Source organism: Cupressus sempervirens, chromosome 4 (genome assembly GCF_028749045.1).
Source record: "Cupressus sempervirens isolate cs-2001-9-10 chromosome 4, ASM2874904v1, whole genome shotgun sequence".
NCBI lineage: Eukaryota > Viridiplantae > Streptophyta > Pinopsida > Cupressales > Cupressaceae > Cupressus > Cupressus sempervirens.
The window spans coordinates 95,011,290-95,032,797 of record NC_143121.1 but is presented as its reverse complement, the minus strand read 5'-3'; the positions used below and the strand labels follow the sequence as shown (position 1 = coordinate 95,032,797).

The 21,508-nt window shown below is 35.2% G+C and overlaps 1 protein-coding gene across 2 annotated transcripts in view; it reads right to left on the bottom strand.

Moving 5' to 3' along the window:
* Window positions 1-5,894: 5,894 nt before the first annotated feature.
* The window catches only part of LOC149560103 (Polyketide cyclase / dehydrase and lipid transport protein), a 43,814-nt gene continuing 28,200 nt past the window's right edge, over window positions 5,895-21,508 (bottom strand). Inside the window, exons 3-4 of one of the 2 annotated variants that reach the window (XM_089824506.1) lie at window positions 7,719-7,930; window positions 5,895-6,377 (exon numbers count right to left, since the gene is read on the bottom strand). In XM_089824506.1, coding sequence (XP_089680632.1) covers window positions 7,727-7,930 — 204 coding nt within the window. In that variant the 3' untranslated portion in view covers window positions 5,895-6,377; window positions 7,719-7,726. The remainder of the gene's footprint in view (window positions 6,378-7,718; window positions 7,931-21,508) is intronic. The other variant, XM_089824507.1, reaches the window with a different exon arrangement.

The following is a 21,508-nucleotide window of genomic DNA, read 5'->3' as shown; positions in this document are numbered from 1 at the left end:
AATATGAGACTTTCTCATTTGAACACACACCACATCAAGAAGAAAGGTTGCAGCCTAAAATGTTGGAGGATGATGAAGACATTCCAAGGAAAAATGAAGAAATTTCATTAATCTCTATGCCATCACATACACAAGCTGAAATGGGGGTATACCAAGTTGGTTGTGAAGGTAAGCTACTCATTAATTCTCTCATGATTGAGGTATTTTATTTTAAAGATGAACTTGGTGATGCATTTATTAGAGACAAATTCTTAGCTAGTTTGTCTTCAGATCTTGATAAAGATGTTATTACGAGACATTCATCCAATCCTTCTTCCATCCAAAGTTAGATATGTCTTTCTAAGATGGAGAATCTTGGTGTTGGCAATACAAACCAGCGCATTCCAAATGATGATGAGATATTGCAGCAAGAAGTCTATGATGTGGAGTGGCTCTTTGGGCTTGGTATATTTTTAAAGAAGCTTGTGCAATGTAGTTTTATTGGGTTTCCTCTCATGATTATTATAGGATGGTTGTTGGGAATTATGCATCTCACATATCAACTCCTTTTTCATACTGGCATATATTTCTCTCAACCAATGGATTTGCATGAGCAGTTAGGTGTATCCTTCAAGTTATAGGTTGCATGCCCCATCCTTTGCAAATAAAGTTTTTGGTGTGTTTTAAGGGTAATTTTCTTTTGGCTTCATTTTGGCTTGTTAGTTCAGACATGCTCCCCTCTACCCATTTGCAAGCAGCTCCTTGTTCTCCTCTCTTTTTGACTCTAGTACCCAATGGTTTTAGACACTTGTCCTTCCACCAAGAGATTGTTGAAGTTCTCTACTTTTGCATCAAAAGCAGTCCCCTTATAGAGCCAATGTTAGCTGGCATATGAACTGCTAATTTTTTAAAAATAATTTTAAAAAAAAAACTTCAAACCATCCTACCCCACGGGTATCTCTTGCTTTAATGAATGTCCTATCTCTAATTTTTATGTTGAATATTGATAAGTTCAAGAACAAGCCCTGAACCACCTTGGATGAGTTCAAACTAGCTCAACTAGTATAAACAGGTTTATGAGGTTCAACTTGGTTCAATCAAGTTCAAATGGTTCAAACAAGTTAAATGTTCAAACAATGTAAGCTTTGGTGTTACAGAGGAGGAATTTGTTTGTTTTTTTATTTTTTAATGTAAAGGGAGGGAGATAGATTTCAATAATGATTTGTATGTAGGAATGTAATCAGATATGTGTATCTTTTTGCACATTAGAGAAGGGATACATGAAAGATAATTGCATATTAAAACTTTGAGTTTGAGCATTTATCTTTCCACTGATTATGATCTTTGTATAATTTTTAGTTTTCTCTAAATGCATTTCTTTATTATTTATTTCTGAATATGTTTGATTACTTGGTCTTTGGGCTTTGATCCTTCACATCCTCATAAAGAAGGAATATACATATCTCTTTTCTATTTTTCCTATTATGTAAAGTCTGAATGAATGGACTTTGCATCATTTGTTTGTTGTTCCTAGTTGTTCATTTTTCTTTCTGCATCTATTTTGTGTTTACAGGTGGATGTTTGTAAGCCTTGATTGCTTTCAGGTTAAAAGCATTCCCAAAATTCATATTTATCTAAAGAAGGGAGTTGTACCTTCATATCAAAATTTAGAGGGCATTTATGCATTTCAATTGCAAAGCGACCCAACTGTTAGTCACAAATATTGGTCTTCTTAATTTGGGCGTTCAGGAGTCATTTTGAAGGTATTTGGAAAAAAGACAAATATGTTCACTAACACCTAGATATTCACTTAAGGAAACAATTTCATATTCTAATCTATCAAAGTCTTCTTCCTTTTCCTCTAATTTGTTCGTAAGTCCTCTTCAATCATTTTCTCTTCAATTTGAATTCTTAAATTGATGATCATCTCTGCTAACTCTTTAAGACTTTAAACCTTAGGTTCACGGTCCTCTTGAACTATAAGTTTTGTTTCAAATTCTTATCCTTAAGCTTCTTCATTTCATTTAGAGAATAAATGAAATTTTCCTTCTAAATCTAAATCGCCTTCATTTTCATTGTATTCTTCTTCTAAATCCAACTCTTATTTTTTCTCACTCCCAAAGTCGTCTTCAGTTTCCAATATATTACTCCCTTTTTCCTAATGCCATGTGTGTTTGGGATATATCTTTAAATGACTAGTCAAAGAAAGTCATTCTAATACCAACCTAAGTCACAAGATACGTCGAATTTCCTCCATGAATCATGAATTTCAACAAATTTTTACCGTTTTTCAAACTTCATCCACATTTTATGATATTGGTATTTAGTATAATATTATTTTATTTTAAAATTATATTGAATTATTTAGTTTAATTGCTTAGCAATGTTGAACTATTTTGATTATTTTGTGGATACTTCGCTTCAAGATGCCAGAGCAGTCCCTGTTTTATCTTATAAATGGGTGCCTCGTATTTTTGTTTATTGCGATCGGTTTTGTTTTTTATATATACTTTGGCAAACTTTGTCACGTGATGCCAGTGCAATACCTTTTTTGCCTGTTCATGGGTACTTTAATGTGTCTTATCTTTGCGTGGATTGCGTATGATAAGGAAGAAACGCTAGTAACGTTGCTTCCCTACTAGAGTTTTGGTTGTACTACACTACTTTTTGGTTCCTTGTGATGCCTTCCGGGGGCGCCCTCCTTTCCCCTTTGATAACCAGTATGACGCTTGCTCACACTCTTCTATGAGTATTACTATGTCAACTGATCCAATTGTGACATTATCGGACATTGGTTGTGTCGAGTTTATGACCGAAGCTTGTTTGCATATTCAATACTCTGTCGATCATGACTCAAGGAAAATGGTTCCCTGTTTTGGTTGTGTTCTTACCTGTCTATGCACAGTCCCTTTAAGTTTGCATTATGCCTCGTGAATTGTCTGAGTACTGGCCAGATTGTATGAAAGAGTTTAGATACACTAATTGCAACCCATATGATATGGGCATAAGTTATGATTATGGCTTCTTGCTCTTGCTTTCCACTATATTGAGTTCAACTAGGAACCACAAACTATGTGATCTTCACCATTTGGTATAGATTTAAGCTTTTCTTACTAGTTTTTTCCCTCATGAACCTTGAATCGGTGTTATTTATTAATATATCAGTAGCTTTCCACTTTCACCAAAAAAGAAATTTATTTATATTTTAAAATAAGTAAATTTATATAACATAAATTTAATGTTGATTTTTTTGAATTTTTACTTTTGCCAAATTTTATCTAAATATTATGATTGACGAACTCAAACTTGAAATCAAAACTTGTGACTTAGATAACAACTAATGTTTACATGTTTACACTAAGAGAAGGGGGACACAATTAGTATAAGACAATCTTTTTATTTTTCAAAAATAACAACAATAATATCAATCAAACAAGGCCCAAAAATTATGCAACATACAAACATAAGATTTGAATGGAGAACCCTGTTAGGATTAGAGAGACATAAAATAACAGTTAAATACAAATATAGCCAATATCACAAAGGAATAAAACACACATAAATGAACAAAAGATACAAAGATTTAATGTGATTCACCCAATCCCTGGGCTATGTCCACCAATTAGCGAGTCCGATATTATTATCCAATAACTTCAACCTGTTACAACCTTCAATTTCCCTTACACATCAATACCGCTGCAAGAAGTTACATATTTACATTAGGAAAAACCCTACCCCTAAGCCAATGTTACATGAGCAATGTCGTCTTAACAAGTTAACCCTAAACATACTTGATGAGTAAACCTTGGGAAATGGTTGACGAATCCACTCAGAAATGTTTAACAAGTTAACCTGAACCCCACAACCTATGAAAAGTATATAGTACTTTCTTAGTCAATCACCACAAATCAACAACCCTTCCAAGACAAAACCATGGTAAAATATTTCTGAACTCTCCTACAAGTTTTGTAGACCATCACCCATGATTGGTAGGCACTAGCCTACTAGAGGCACAAACTTAGCAAGAGATGTCAATCTCTTCTTTAGGAAGCACCATCTTCCAAAACTAAGTTCCACCTTAAATGTTTCTTTTTCAATGGATGATCAAAGTCTCTTTGATATATCTCTCACATAAAACTCATACACGTCACTCCACATGTCATCCTTAAATAATCTAAATATATTTCTTATATTTTCATTGCTTCACTTCTTTTTGCTTCCCCTTGAATGATCCTCCATACATGTTTTCTTCTTTCTTCCACACTTGTAAACTCCGTGGAATCTGCTCGCAAATCTTCAAATCCTTCACTGATACTTCTGCTATAAATTTGATCTAGATCAGCTCTAACTCAAACCACAATTCTGCTCAAATCTGCCTCATAAATCCTCTACAAAATCTACATAAATCTTCTCATTAAAATGTTTCTCCGGTGTAAAAATTCAGAATGTTATATCTTCTGAGTTTCCCCACCCATGCTTCCTAATCTTTGTCTTCACATTTCTCATTCATCTTCTTGATTTTCCAGAGTCACCTTTTATATCTTCATGACTCGATGTACAGAGAGACATGCTTTTCAAGGGAGATGATTTTTTGAATGAACATGTCTATTTGTTAATATATTTGACTATACTTAGTCAGTCCCTTTCACTTAATTTCATTGTTGTTATATTGGAATCACTGTTACTTTATGAAGGAATTGCTATCATTTAAATCTTGCAAATCACTATGTTAGAGACTTGTTAATCACACTGTCATTGATAAATCATTCCCTTAATCATGAATGAATCGTCGCCTTTAAACAGATAATCACTAGTTGATCCATTGAGACATTCTTGATCATTATTCTTAATCACTGCCATCTTTTTCCTTTTAATCACTGTTCCTCCTTTCAAAATCACTGTTATTTGGAATTACATAATCTCTGTCCTAAATGATTATTAATCGCTACCCTTCTCAAATATAAAAACTTCATTGGCTAAACTTCCAATCCCCACATTACTACTTTCTATTTGGACAATTAAAAACTTGTTTAACCATGTCTTTACTTTGACTTGGTAGACAAAGCCAGTTGGCCAAAAACATAACATTCATTTAGATCATAATGTAGGCATGGTTGGCCAGGACTAATAAGGTTAAGTTTGTCCTCCATCCCAAATAATTAACACATTTAGAAATGAGATACTCATTCATTTGGACGTTACAACATGCTTGACCAACATTTAGTGACATTCGGCAAATTCATTTGACATCAATGATGGTAATCTTGCCAATAATTTCCTCCATACACATTTGACATCAATGCAACAATCTTGAACAGCTACCTCCATCTTGACATCAATGACAATGTTTTCAGCAGTTCCATATTCATTGGCAAGGGGCTCTTCTGCAATCAACATCATCTTCATTAGCTATTTGACTTCTGACATATTCTTCATTAACAAAGCTTCCTTTGGTCGGTTTGCTGGGACAGCAGATTTTAAATCTTGGTATTATTTCCAAGAATGCTTTTCTCTACTCTCCCCTGCATCTTCATAATTGCCGGCAGTAGGTGGTTATTTTGGGGCAGATCTGCTCTATGTAATTTGTGTATCTTTTGTGCATAGATTAAAAATTTTTCTTCTGTAAAATGAAAAGTTCATAAAGTCATGAAAGTTATAAAATTTTAAAATATCATTTAAGATTAAGCATAAGTTCTAGTTAAGTTAAGAGTAGCAGAACTACTCAGATTATAGGTTGACCATGCAGAGCAATGGCAGTTGCAATGCACTGTTAATACCGTGAACATGATTTGAATCTCACCGGCGAGGTATTAATGCCTTGGCATTTCTTGGGGATGAGACCCACATTGTGGCCCCACAGGTAAAAGCTCCAGTCAAAAGCAGTCACTGATCAAAAAAGCAAAGAACTGCACAGATTATAAACAAGCCTTTGAACAGACTATTTATCATGTGGTAACTATTCATGTATTTCTGAAAGTTATAAAATTGCAATCTCATATAAGATTTTGCATTAGCTCCAATCATATGAATATGTGAAACTCATACAGTATGGTAACAGAATAAATCAAAGTTAGAAGTCTATAAAAATGAGAAAGCTATAAATCCAGATCAATTGAGTCTGACATTGTCCATCCTGCTGATATCTAATTTCTGTTGATCTGGCATTGACATGTTAAGACTCAAGGCTCAAATGCACATTGGATGCACTTGCTCCTTACTTGGCTGTTGAAGATCTCCCAGAGAGGATACACAACAGCCACCTGCTGAATGATCCCAGTGACCAAGGTTTGCACATGATTGCAAGAGGAATCGCCCCAACCACATTAACTATGCAATTCAATGGTTCGCCTTTGTGTTCCTGACAAGAGGGTTTTCCCTAATCAATTGGTCATCAACACCTGCAATGGTACAGTGGCAACAGCCAAATCTATATCAATATATATTTATTGGGAAACATAAGCAGGTAAGTTGGTACCATTATCAGTGTATAATATATAAAAGAAAAAAAATGATAATCCATTCATAGAATTGAAAATATCAATTAAAAGATACTATCAGTTAAATTATATCACATGCAAAAGAAATCCATAAATCCAGAAAATTTTGCATGTGTATAGAAACCATTGCTTTTTAGTATAAACCCAATTTTCCTATAAATGAAAATATGAATATCCCAGCATGAAACAAGAAATAAAATGAAACTCAGGAAAATGATTAATAACCTATACAGCTTTATTCTTGACTCATAGTGATCTAGCTCAGACTCTAGAAGGCCATTGACTCCGGAGGTAACAAGCAAATTGGCATGAATTAGAAAGAGACTAAGGAAAACATTTACTTAAAAAGTACAGAGAAAAGAATTGTTCTACCTAGAGAAAGTAATAACTTCACAGCTAGCATAATAAATTATTAAATACCAATGCATGCCATATAAGCCATTTAATATAAATATTTTAAAATGTAATCTCTAAGACATGTGCTGAAAAGAATTTCCAGCACTTTTCAGATCTTCCAGCTGCAACCTCCTTAACAACCTCAATGTAAAAAATTCATTACTAATGAATAGGGGTCTGTTTTTCACTTTAGACAGCACGCTGTAGCAGTGAGTCACATGATATTTGTCATTAGTAAGTAATATTTCGTATAGCTAACACATTGACTGAGTGGCTGTAGGATATCAGCTTATTTAAGTTATTTTGAATGCAATGTGAATTTCTTCACTCACAACTTTAAATGTCCATAATTAGACTCTCTTGAGGTTCATAACCAATCAAGACATTAAAATCTTATTAAATTTGCAAGAAACTTTTCTTTTTCTTAATTGAAAGCCAATTGCAGAGACCATTCATTTTTGAGCAAATGATTTTTAGGCCTTATGCAAAACATGCCATGTCTATATCAAAATTGAAGTTCATTTATTTTTGGACAAGATTGTGAAAAAAAATTCCATTAACAGTTGAAAACAATTGGGTAAATTTTAGCAACGAATTAAAACATTTAAATTGTAGATGAAATTGCACTCCCAAGACCATACTGAGGCCTTTCGAGAGGCACACACTATGAGAAAAATAAAAATTGAAGCAATTATACAAATCTCCAGCCCCAATAAACTGGAAGCTGATCTCTGAGCTTAATCTTAAAAAGATAAATTACAAGTGTTATTGGCAAGAATACAAACAAATTCCACCCTATTAAACTGGGCGTCACAAATCCTTCCAACTTTCTACCTAGGAAGGTACCTTCATATTCAGATTGTAGCCAGGGCATCAAATGCAGTGCTCATTACTTGATTGCGAATACAAATCAGATTTAACTGAATTTCCTTGCTAAGTCTTCCTTCAACAAGTGCCACAGGTAGCCATCTTTTAGGCTGCACGTCTACTGTGTATGAAAGCAATGTTTGATATGTGTTTGTGTTCGAGATACTTTTACTTCCTATACCCTCTTCAACCTACATGGCAATAATGGTCACAAATGCTTAGCAATAAGTTCATAAAATACTTTCAAATACAAATACCAGTCCAATGCTGCTTAAAATTTAATGGTGCAGCTAGACAACTCTAATCTGAAAAAAAGAGGAAAAATAAGAATAATTAATAAGTTTATAACCATATAGTATTATAGATCAATAACCTTTAATTTTGAGTTTGTCTCAAACAGTGGTCCAAAGCTGATGGGAATTGTGATTTAACCCTTCCCACAAAATTTGATCCATATTTTATATAACTAGGTCCATGTCTCTGGCAGATATTATTAGAATATTAACATACGAGGGAATGCATGCAATATACACAGAAATTACTAACTCAGAGTCCAAGGCTATGATGAGAGACCAAAGACTTGTCTATAACAGTTATTCACCGTCAAAGAAAACATTTATGCCCTCCACTAAATGGAAAACTAAGTTAAAGATATTCTAGGTTATTATTTTAGATCAAAAAATGGGTTCACCTGATTGATGTAACTATAGTATAAACCCTTTACAAAGATTATCATGTATACACTACTTGGGAAATGAACTACAAGTGTGCTGCTCAACCTGCACATGCAATCATCAGTTCCATATCCACCTAAGATTTACTTGACCAACAGATGCCAGCCTGCACTGATCACCACGAACGACACCATAATGGAAAGCCAAAAGTGCAACAATGCCATACACTAATATGAAATAGAAATTGCAACGCACAGAAATAAAGAATCTTTGCTGACCAAAAAAGGTCACTTAAGCATTTTACCCCATGTCTGAATGAATAGCTTACCTGAGATAACAATGATGAAGAAAAAAAAAGACACTTATACTAAGAGGGGGGGTGGTGATGAATCAATATAAGACCAACTTTTTCAATTTATAATTTTAGCATGCACATTATTTATTTAACAGAAGGAACAGAAGATGCACACATGATTTTATGTGGAAACTCTTGCAGGAGAAAACCATGGCAAAATGTTGCTTTTATAAAGGAACTTCTTACAACTTCATAGACACCAACCCACAAAAGACATGAACCCTCACCACTCAGAAACAGTCACTAGATTGCTTGAGTGAGAGGCTTGAACCTCTTGTACTTGCAAAGTAGAAGGCACCAACTTTCAAAGAAGAAAGTGATAGTAAATTTGTTGGATCTATCCTAGATCCCTTCAAGGCCTTCAACAAAATCTGCCCACAATATGCCTTGAACTTCTCTTCTAAAACATCCACTCAGATCTCAAATATAATTTTTGCTAACAAAGCTGCCCAATGTCTGCTTTAATTTTTGCTCTCAAAAGATTTGTTTTTTACTAATAGAGCCGACCATAAATATCCAATTTTCTTCTCTTGTAGTCTGCTCTTAATATTCTGATTTTCTGCTCTTAAATATTTTATATACAGGTCTGATTTCTGCTCTTATTATCTTGGAAAAATATTCTATGAATTGATGCATACATTATCTGCAAATAACCTTTTATCTATCCCCAAGAAAAGGACTCTTCAAAAGAATGGGCATGCTTCTTCATTTAGGTCGGCCATTAAAGATATTTAATTTTTTTTTGACTTAAAAAGCCTTGCGCAATGGTTGGCCAGCATAGATATTCAATTTTCTTTTTGACTTAAAAAGCCTCGTGCAACACTCGGTCAGCAGTAAAATGCTATTTATTATTTTTAATTGATTTACATTGCCTTTTTTACCAGGTCAGCCAGCAGAAGGCTTATACAATTTTTTTGTTTACAAAACCAACATAGGGCACCCATCTCCAGGGGGGTGGCCCTATCATAAACATTTTTTTTTTTTATTAAAAATGCAACAAAGGAGTGGTGTCGGCTACGCACTGACTCTGTATTATATTTAATATTTTCTCCTAAACTCGTCGGCCATGAATGGTGTTGCCTGTAGAATTTTATATCAAGTATCAACGTTAATCTCTCCTTAATATAAATCTGATCCTTCTATATAACATCTCTACTCATTAAATTTATGCTATTAATAAATATATGTCCTTTGATATCAATCACAATATTTCAACAAAATCCCGCTTGTCGATGGAAACCTTGGGAAAAATTAATAATCATGATGCAATTAGCTAACTGAAATGCTCCCCCTCACTGTAATACTGCCCCTTAGACTACTTCCCATTTGAAATCAATGGTAAAGGGTATCCACGACTTAAGAAATAAGGCAATGAAAAGCTCCCCCAGAATTCATAGTCTTTGAAGAACTTAGTGAATGGGTGAGAGTGACATCACTTCCAATTTCTCCCATAGGTACTTAAAAGTCTATTTCCGAAGAAGCTTTGTGAAGATATCTGCAATCTACTTCTCAGTAGCAACATACTCCAACTTCACTTGCTGCTCAAGTACTTGCTTCCTCAAAAAATGGAATTTAATTGGATGATGCTCTGTTCTTGAGTGCATTATTGCATTCTTTGGAATGTTGATAGCACTCGTATTATCAAAGAATATGGAGATGGGATACTCATACTTAACCATATTGTCTATCAAAGTTTGTTTCAACCATAAAACCTATGTGTGGCAAATTGCTGCTGCAATATACTATCTCTGCTATTGATAAAGAAATTGAAGCCTATTTCTTACTTAACAGTGATACTAGATTGTTCATGTTAACACAAAAGTCTGCACCTGGGCTTAGATGGAAATTAGCAATCTAAGTGACCTTGTGAAACATGGAAACAACCTCCACGTGTGGGACTTGACAAGCAAGGTTGACTCTCCGGAGAAGCGCGGATTCCTTTACAATCAGCATGCACCTAAAATTCTGACTTTGAGGTAAAGGGGGAGAAGGATTGCATGAAAGGAAAAGGGGTGATGCACCAAATTGAGTTTTTTGTCTCCTCTTGCCTATTACTACACTTGAGCTCAGTAAGACCATATTACTATACTATCCAAATACTTAACAACTTTAGCTCCGAGTGTAGGTAAGGGATTGATACAAACTTGTTAAGGAATACAATATTCACTAGTCAAGACTGATCAACCAAGGGTTACACAATCATAAATAACTTTAGATGATGAAATACATACAAATATTAAGCCAAAGATGCACAAGATATCTGAACTTAAAGATAGGTAAAATTACAGTCTATTGAGATCAGGCAAGTCTTGTTTACAATCACAGAGAAAGAATTCTATCAAAGAAATAGAAAAGAGATCCCTGCTCAAAGAATCTACAAGATTGCCTTTAAAGATCAGGCATAACTCAGATCGGTCACTGGAGTTGAAACCCTCAACTAGGGTTGAGTTACAGAAGGAGTTACAGAAGGAAACAGATCAGATCAGAAGAAATTTGATCTCTATGAGCAAGTAGAACCCAGAAGTGACAGGAAATCCAAAAATGAATGCCCTATACTTCTGTCAGAAACAGATCAAATCAAATCCTTTGATGGTGTGTAGAATCTGTTCTCAAGCCATCTGCAATTATGATGACCATGACCATGAAATGGCTGAAAGAAAAGTTATTGGCTGAAAGAAAATTAGGAACTTTTTAGAAACCTCAAAAGCGGTTTGGGAATATACCACTTTATTGGACAAGCTACTACATGGTGGGGAAACACAAAGGTTGAGCAAAACATTAAAACCACTACATTAGCTGGGAAAAATTTGTAACCATTTTTACGAATCGTTGGTTACCCCAAACCTTTTATGACAAAAAATTACTAGATTTCCAAAACCTGAAGCAAGGAGACATGACTGTACACAAGTATTGGGATAAATTTACCCGATTCCTGAAGTATGTACCACCATATCAACAAGATAGAAATCTGAAAGTGAGGAAACTCATTATGGGTTTGAATAATAGAATAGGAGGAGCAGTTGATGTTCTCACTCCTCGAACTATCGAAGAAGCTTTAGAGAAGGTTGTCCGACAAGAATATAAAATCAAAAGAGATGACTCCATTCGGGATAATAAAAGGAAAACAAACTGGAATACAGAAAGTACAGATATTGGATCTCAGAAAAAACAGTTTAAGGATTTTAAGTTTAGCAAGCTAGAATCGAAAGGGAATGAATCAAGGATTTTACAAGTAATTTCAATACAAGTAAAAATAATAAGAGCAATGAAAGGAAGGGGCCGCCTTTAGAATGTTACAATTGTGGGGGAAGTCACTATGCTAATAAATGCTCCATCAAGCCAACACCAATCAGCCACACCGACCACCCCTTCCACAACAGCAGCATGTTTATCAGCAAAGGATCCACGCGGCCCTTGACAATAGACAAGAAGAACAACAAATAGGCCTAACCGAAACCCTAGGTAAGATCTAGGGGAACCCTGTCTCTATTTTAATTGATACTGGAGCTTCTGAATGTGTTATATCGCCTAAACTATTAAGTAGATTTCCAAAGAGATCTAGTTTTATGGAAAATCCATGGGCAATGGAGTATGCAAACCAGTCAAAAGCTAAAGTAGAGCAGTGTCTGTTTAAGGCTTGGGTTGATTTTCCAAATTTCTCCATTGAATTGAATTTGTATGTAGCACTTCTTGGGTCTTACGATATTATTAAAGGCATTAATTGGCTCAGTAAGCATAAGGCCAAGGTGGATTGTCTTGCTAAAACTGTAGATTGTTTGGATGACCAAGGCAAACCTGCAAGCATTATAGGGATTAAACATGAAATTAAATCAAAACAGATATCTTCCATGCAAATTAAGAGATGTGGAAGAAAAGACTTCAAGATTTTTGCAGTAAGAGTTGAAGATATGAAAAATCCTATAAACACCACATATGGAGATGACTACATTTTTGAAGATGGGGAAATTAGAGAAAAATTAAAGGAATCTTTCGAAGAAAAATACCCCTACCTAAAGAAGTATCAGGACGTGTTTCCTGAAGAACTCTCCGGTCTACCTCCATCCCGAGTCTTTGATTTTACCATAGATTTGTTACTAGGAGCTGAACTCATTTCTTGGGCACCTTATCGAATGACCGCCACAAAATTAATGGAGCTACAAATACAATTACTGGATATGTTAAACAAGAAACTGATTCGGCCCAGTGTACCACCATGGGGAGCCCTAGTATTGTTTGTTAGGAAGGACGAAACTATGAGATTATGCATAGATTATAGAATGCTCAACAAAGTTACTATCAAAAACCAGTACCCACTCCCTAGGATTGACGAACTTTTTCATCAAATGAAAGGCACTATAGTATTTTCAAAAATTGACTTGAGGTCAAGATATCATCAGCTTCGTATTAAGGATAAAGATATTCACAAAACTGCATTCAGAACTAGGTATGGGCATTATGAATTCACAGTGTTACCTTTTGGGTTAACCAATGCTCTAGCAGCTTCTATGAACTTAATGAATATCATATTTCAGGATTGTCTAAATAAGTTTGTATTAGTCTTTATAGATGATATCCTAATCTATTCAAAGAACGAGGAAGAGCATCAAGAACATTTGGAAAAAGTCTTACAAAGATTGAAAGAACATAAATTACATGGAAAATTGTCTAAGTGCACTTTCTATCAAAAAGAAATTTAGTATTTAGGACACATTATATCAACTCAAGGAATAGTTGTAGATTTGTCAAAAATCAAAGTAATTAAGGAATGGCCTATACCTAAAAATGTGACAGAAGTCAAAAGTTTCATGGGATTAGTAGGGTTCTATAGGAAGTTTGTCAAAAATTTCTCTAAGATAGCCTACCCGATTACATCACTTCAGAGAAAGGGAAGGAAGTTTGTATGGACTGAAAAATGTCAATCAGCTTTTGAATGCTTGAAGGAAAAGTTAATTACAACACCCATATTAAGAGTACCTAACCCACGAAAGAAATTCGTTGTTATAACTGATGCATCAAGAGGAGTAGGAGGTGTGCTTATGCAGGATGAGCAAGTAATTGCATACGAGTCTAGGAAATTGAAGAATTACACCCCTCATAATCTAGAATTAGCAGCTATTGTTCATGCTCTTCAAATGTGGAGACATTACTTGATTGGAAAACCTTTTGATCTATGATCTGACTACCACAGCGTAAAATATATTTTACCTCAACCTAATCTTAATGCTAGACAAAAGAGATGGCTGGAATTTCTAGCAGACTATGAATTCGACATAAATTACATCAAGGCCAAGGAAAACAAAGTGGTAGATGCCTTAAGTAGTGGGAGACACATTTCTGCAATGGCTATTATAAATTTTAGATTAAAGGACCAGATTTTACAGCATCTAGAGCATGATAAATTTTATGTAGAGATCAACTTATCTCTCATCAAAGACCAACAAGATCTTAAGTATTCAGAATTTAGGATAGAAGAGGATGGACTGTTAAGATATCATTATAGGATTCATATACCCAACAAAATTGAACTTTGGAGAATGATTTTGGAAGCTCATTCAACTTCATATTTAGGACACCCTAAAGTAACTAAAATGTTGTCAGATATAAAACCCCTATATTTTTGGAAAGGAATGAAAAGAGAGATAAGAGAATTTGTGGCAGGATGTCTGGAATGCCAAAGAGTAAAAGCAGAACATCGTTATCTAGCCAGTCTTTTGGACCCAAATGAGGTACTAGAATGGAAATGGCAAATAATCTCCATGGATTTTGTACAAGGATTACCTATGACATAGAATAGACACAACACTATTATGGTAGTAGTAGATAGACTAACAAAAGTTGCTCACTTTATACCAGGAAATCTAACCCATGGAGCGCCAGAAATCACTCATAAATTCATAAAGGAAATTTTCAGATTACATGTAGTTCTAGAGAAACTTATCTCAGATAGGGATGCTAGGATAACTTCTAAATTTTGGAAAACATTATTTTCAGCTTTACGGACTAAACTAAACATCAGTTCAACTTTTCATCCCGAGATGATGTTTAACTTTTCATCCCGAGACAGATGGTCAAACAGAAAGAGTAAACCAGGTATTAGAAGATCTTTTAAGAGTTTATTGCATGGATCGACAATACCAGTGGAAAACGTATATACACTTGGTAGAATTTTCTTATAAAAATTCTTACCAATCCACCATTAAAATGGCACCCTTTGAGGCTCTATATGGCCGCAAATATAGAACTCTTGTGACTGGAATCGATTGAAAGATAGAATTATTGTTGGACCTGAGATGCTTAAGGAAATGGAAGAACAGATAATCCAAATTCGTCAGAGATTGAAAGAAGCCAATGACAGATAGGAAAGTTATGCAGATGCAAAAAGAACACAGGGAATTTTCAGTGGGAGAAAAGGTGCTATTAAGAGTAAAACCTTAAAAGAGTACTATCAAGTTTGGTAAGAATGCCAAGTTAGCCCTATGGTATGTGGGACCCTTTGAACTATTGGAAGTTATGAAACCAGTAGCCTACAGAATTGCCTTACCACCAGCTCTTGCAAGAATGCATAACGTCTTCCATATGTCATACCTTAAGAAATACATTACTCATCATGATCATATAATTGATTGAAACCTATTACAGGTGTGAGAACCAGGCGTGCTGGAAATAGAACCACTCAAAATACTCGAGGTGCGTAAGTTAAGCTTATGAAATCGAAAGGTGATTCAATGCAAGGTCCAGTGGGATCAATATGCAAAAGATAATGATACCTGGGAAGATTATCACGAAATCTTTCAAAAATACCCTCGCCTTTTATCCAGGATTAGAACCTGAACCTTTGCTTTATTGAAATGATTTGAATAGATATTGTTTAAGTTTTGTTGTGATATTCATCAGGGACAATGAAAAATTTAAGGGGGAGGGTATGTTACATCCCAAATTTTGACCTAATTTTAAATTTATTCATAGTCATTAGATTGAACGGATTTTTCTTTCATAATCATGTGAAGTAGGTAGTTATTTATATCCGTTGTATTAACTGTTTAATAAAGATGGTCATTATCCATCATTTTTCATGTGATGTTTAGCAGTTGCTTGATTTTGGAATTATGGTTAATAATTAAATTCTTTTAAATGTTTATATGAAAATTATTATGGAACTTGTTATTATCGTGGAAGTATTGTGCGGATTAGTGCAAGAGAAGATGAAAGGGGGAAGCATTGCTAAACGGGATCAACGAAATGGGATACTAGCTTAGTCCAATCATCAGGATGACAAGTATGACCTTAAATTGCCTTGGTAAGGACCTACCAACTTGAACTTCAGGATACAATTGAAGAACCTGCATGAGCTATTAAGTAAACATTTTAAAACATAAAACAATTTAATTAAAATATAATACGTACCTCAAAGGATGTTGATTGATCTTTCCATCACATAATTATAATAAATACCTATGTACATACACATAGATATAAGAAAAAAATGACACCATAATATTATTATTTCTTTTATAATAGTATGATGTCACCCCACAATTATATCTATGTGCTTGTAGATAGATATAAATCATAATTATTTTCGATTTATAACCTTTAAATCATTTTTCCATCTTTATTCATTCTTTTTGCTAGAAAACCAAATGACACTCGACATTTTTAATTGGCGTCCAAGAAACAAGACTCTTCTTATGTTTCGGCTTCTTGGAAGCCAAAGAATCATTTAACCTTTATTTATCATGAGGTCAAGAGAGATGGAGCATATACGATTCATTCTTTGCGACTTCTTTCTCATCTTTGACTTCCTTTCTACCACCCGATATCCTTGCAATACCATCCAAAACCTCTGCATCTATAACATCGCCAATCTCTATTCTGTTTGTTATTATTCTCTTTGCTGAAGACATGATTATAAATCACATTGTGAATGTGCTTGGAGACCGTTCAGAGGAAGAACTGAATCATTAGCATTTGGCAGGGCTCCAAACATTTCCAAAATTATACCAGGTTATGTGGTCCATCAATCTCAAGTAACGTTACAAATTTCATTATTAGTTACTATTGTATTCTGAACTCCATAGTAGTAGGCAGCAGTTGTATATTCATCATGCTTAAGTATCATCAAATTAGACCCTTTTAAGGAGTTGTTTATCAAAAATAATAGTAAAGTATCCATGACATGGAATTGTAATTTATTTATGCCATTGATAGTCAGAACCAAATGATATTTTCTACAACTCTTAAAGAAAATATTCTTTCAAATCACAGATTGTCAAAAGCTAGAAACATATAATATTTATGAATCAGTTGAGAATCAATAGACAAATCCGATTGCTCTGAGATTTCGAGCACCTAGGACTCACCGATTGTATAGCCATGGAAAAGGTGAAGAGGTGAGATGGAATTTGCAATGACATGGAAGTAAAGTTAGATATGATACAATAAATCTAAATAATTTTATTTAGTTGCTCATGCTTGTCCATATTGTTGTTCCCCTGTTGTCAAGTCGAGCAATGGTGATCTGGACAAAGAACCCATCTAAAAACCTTGGCCAAGGTCGTTTAAAGGCATGTTTGCCATCTACGATCACTTGATGTTAGTGGAGCTACTTATTCAGACATGTCTGTCCATAACTGTACGGACATTCTAAACATCAGAATGCTCAGGTGGCTGGACTAAAAGTATCCCAAGCCCGATCTTGGCATAGGGAGGGTCTTTCTAATTCAAGAGATTGTGTGGGGATAAGTATGCTCTAAGGTTGGGAGGTTAAGCCTAAGTCAATGCTTCTTCTCTTACCGAAAGCCGAGGCTTGCACAACCAACTAAAGACTCACCAGATATTACTTGTATGTTTTCCTTTTTTTTCATGTTAAACATTTACTTTACTTGTATGTAGGGAAAGATAGTTAATCGTTATTATAGTTATTTTTGTTGATCATTGTTACAGTTATTTTCAGTTAATCGTTATTCCAGTTATTACAGTTGATCATTGATACAATTATTTCAGTTAATCGTTATTATAGTTATTTCAATTGATCATTGTTACAATTATTTTAGTTAATCGTTATTATAGTTATTACAGTTGATCATTGATACAGTTATTTCAGTTAATCGTTATTATAATTATTTTAGTTAATTGTTGGTAGTTAAAAGCAGTTGATGTCCCATGAAAAGGAATTCAGTTATTTGTTCAATTATTTGCAGGGGAAAACTCTTTATCAATCGTCTTATTTTGTTATGAAAAACCGTTTGTTACAGCATCGAATTTAACAACAGAGCTGCAAACTGAATATGGCGGGGCACGTAATAAGTGTGAAGGGGATTCAAATTGATGAATGAAAGAAACATAAGTTTAAAGCCCAAGTCGATCCATAGGGGAAGGTTGCCTCCTGAGATTAAGATACCACATATAAAGAGGAAATCTCTCTTCATATTTGTCCACAATAAATCAAACTTGTCATTTTCAAAGCAGACCAAGCTTCTAAAAGACAGAAATTGCTTCTTAACAGTTTGAATTGGAAGGATCATTTGAAATTCTCCGAATGGCTGGGAATGATCAGGGCTATAAAGGAAAGCCTGAATAAAGAAAGCAGGCAGAGTGCTATATAGGGAAGATGGAAGGATGTGATTCAAACATCTTTCAAATGCAAATCCAAGGTAGAGCAAAGTGAATTAAAGAGCAGAGATGTGAACCAGAGAACTCAAATCAGAAGTGTGAAGGAAAAATCAAAGTTAAGGAAAACCTCAATCAGAATAGATCTCATTCCCAGCACTCAAGGAGAAAATTCACATCAGAACTTAGGGTGAAGTCTCCGAATGAAGAACAAATCAAAGTCGAAAGTGTGGCAAGATTTAAATCAGATCAAAGTGAATTCAATAAGGATAAGGTAAATTTCTAGTGGGTGCAAAGTGAATTCATTCAGCAAGAAGGGCGAGAATCAAAAGTTCAAGAGGCAAAATCAGATTAAATAATGAGGAATCTAATCATGAAGGAGGTAAAATCCATCAGTATCAAAACATTTCCAGATCTGTCAAACATTGCAAGTAGATTTTGAGCGAAATTAGCTAGTTCTATGAAAAGAAAATTTCAGAATTATGACATTTAGTTTCAATCCAATTTGAATCTATTATCGAATTGATTATCATGGAATTTTATTCAGAATTCTTCAAGATCTTACTTGCATTTCATTATTCAAAACTTTTATATAAGGTTTACTTTCTCTTCATCGGGATTGATACATGAGATAATAGTGAAGAATGAAGAAGGATTCAGCTACACAATTACAACATGGAGGATTCATTGACAATGTCATGGAAGCAATCCACACATTCAAGCAGGCAACTTAGAAGATTCAAAGCAAGTCTGAGCTCAAAGGCAGGACTCGCACCTTAAGAAGGAATTCAAAGAGCAACATGTATAAGGAGGCAAATAAGCCTATGAATGAAGAATGCTATCGCAATCTTGGAAATCCAAGATTCAAATGAAGGTCAACAATTTCAAGTCATTAAAGAAGATCAAGGATAGATGAAGACTTTTAGACATCCAAAAAGAAGAGCAACAAAGCCAAGTACGAAGAACGTTAACAATGAAGCAACTAGCAAATATGAACCATCACAACTGGGGACTTCAAAATGATTTCCCATCATCAAAGGGTGGCAGGCAGGGAGAAGGAGCATTTATCAAGTCTATAGGGTGAGTATTTTGAGATGGTTTCTACTTCTTCAACCAATCAGAATGTGCCAAGTGTCCTAGTAGAAGAGCTTTGTCGTATTATGGCCAAACTCATTGAATGTGCCAAAGCAGGAAAAGTCGAAGAAAATTATCTCCTAACGGAAGATTTGTTGTAAGCTGCCCATGTGGCATTTTATTATTGGCTCATTAATTGGTGGCTTCTTCTATAAGCTTCTACCTAACCTCTTTTCTCATTGGCCCACGAAGCATGTAATTTTCTTATTTGCACACAAGGTGGTCCCTAATTGTAATTGGGTGGGTTTAATAATAGTTAGCAATTGTTATGGAAACCCAAATTAGGGCTATGTTGGCATAATCTTGGCCCTTGATCTTGAATCAATGTTGGCTCTTCATTGTAATTGAACAATTATAAAAGGCCAAGGCCTTCTCGTTTGTAACTCATGGGTTTTAGAGTACACTAGGAGACTTGTTTAAATTGTATTCAATGTTCATAATGCTATCAAAGTAAATGTTGATTTGTTATAGGTCTGCATGGTTCATTACTTGTGTTGTTTTGGAGTATTACATGGTTTTACATATCCTCATTCAAAATTTTATTTCATGTTAGTTTGTAGTGATTAGTTGGATGGAATATATACTAGATGCATCTTTGGTGAACTCATTTAGACCAAACCATTAGCTGCTTGCTGATTGTAAGCATGCATTGCATGGTCAATTCGCATTTTCATGAACTTACCTTAGATTATTGCTTTCACAATGATATACATTGATCGATACTGTTAATGGAATCGTGGTTGTTTAAATATCTTATATTTAACTTAGGCGAGCTTGGTTGATGTCAATGGCTAAACTATGTTGTCAGTAAAATGTATAATGTAGCCGACAGGTAGAGTAGTATCCGAACGGGCGCGTGACGCTTGAGTCACCCCTTCGGAAAGGTATATGTACACATCCGAGATGGACTTTGGAATCATGATTGTAATCGGAAATCATTGTAGTTATTGTAATCTGCAAGAGCATACATGAATAAAGCATCTGTTCGGAATTGAATCGTGTTATACTTGTGTTGAACTTCTTACCCTATGCGGTAAACATTTGGCGCCGTTGCCAGATGAACCTGGAATGAAGGAATGATATGAAGATTGATGCCGAATTTGCCAAACAAAGATCAGAATAAGGTGAAAGATAAGAATGAACTAAGTACAGCAAAAGAAATTTTAATTTTAACACAGCAAGCAGAATGCAGACAGAGACTTCAGCAGATTGCCGAGGGGCACCGAACGGGTGAAGAGGCACAGACGGAGGGAGTGCACTCACCTAGTAGGCTGAGGAATGCCGAGGAATTGCTGGAAGAAACTCGACACCGCTTGAATTTGGTGGAGGAAACAAGGGAAGAATTTCTTAACCTGTATACGCTGAGGGAAGAGTGTCCGAACGAAAGGGAAGCAACTCGCACGGCTCGGAGTGCCGAGGGAGCACGAGCGTGGAGGGATCTCTTCGTTCCTGATACACCGGACGAACGGATACAGGCGGAGAATAGAACATCACTTGAAGACTTGTCACCAGACAACGCGGTTGTTGGGAACAAGACTGTTGTCCAGAACAGCGCGGAAGACCAGAATAGCGCGGGAGTCTAGAACAGCGCGGGAGTACAGAATAGCGCGAGAACACGGAACAGCGCGAGTACACAAGTACCTCAGAATCCAAGACAAGTAACGATGGCTAGCCCTAAAGAAAAGTTACCCAGTTTCACGGTGATGGTTCAGCAAACCCTATCAGACATTGTAAAACGTGTGAAACCATATGGACGGCAAATGGTGTGACGGATGAGGATGATTGGGTAAGACAATTTCCAGCGACCCTACGGGATGTGGTGATAGACTGGTTTTCTGACACTAGTCCTCAGAAACTTAATGCATGGGATAATGTTAAAAAAGAATTTATAGCAGAATTCAAATTACTTCGAGATGATAATGAAATAGTGGCAGAAATCTACAGTACCAAACAAGGAAAGGATGAGATAGTCTGAACCTATGCCAGGCGACTGAAGG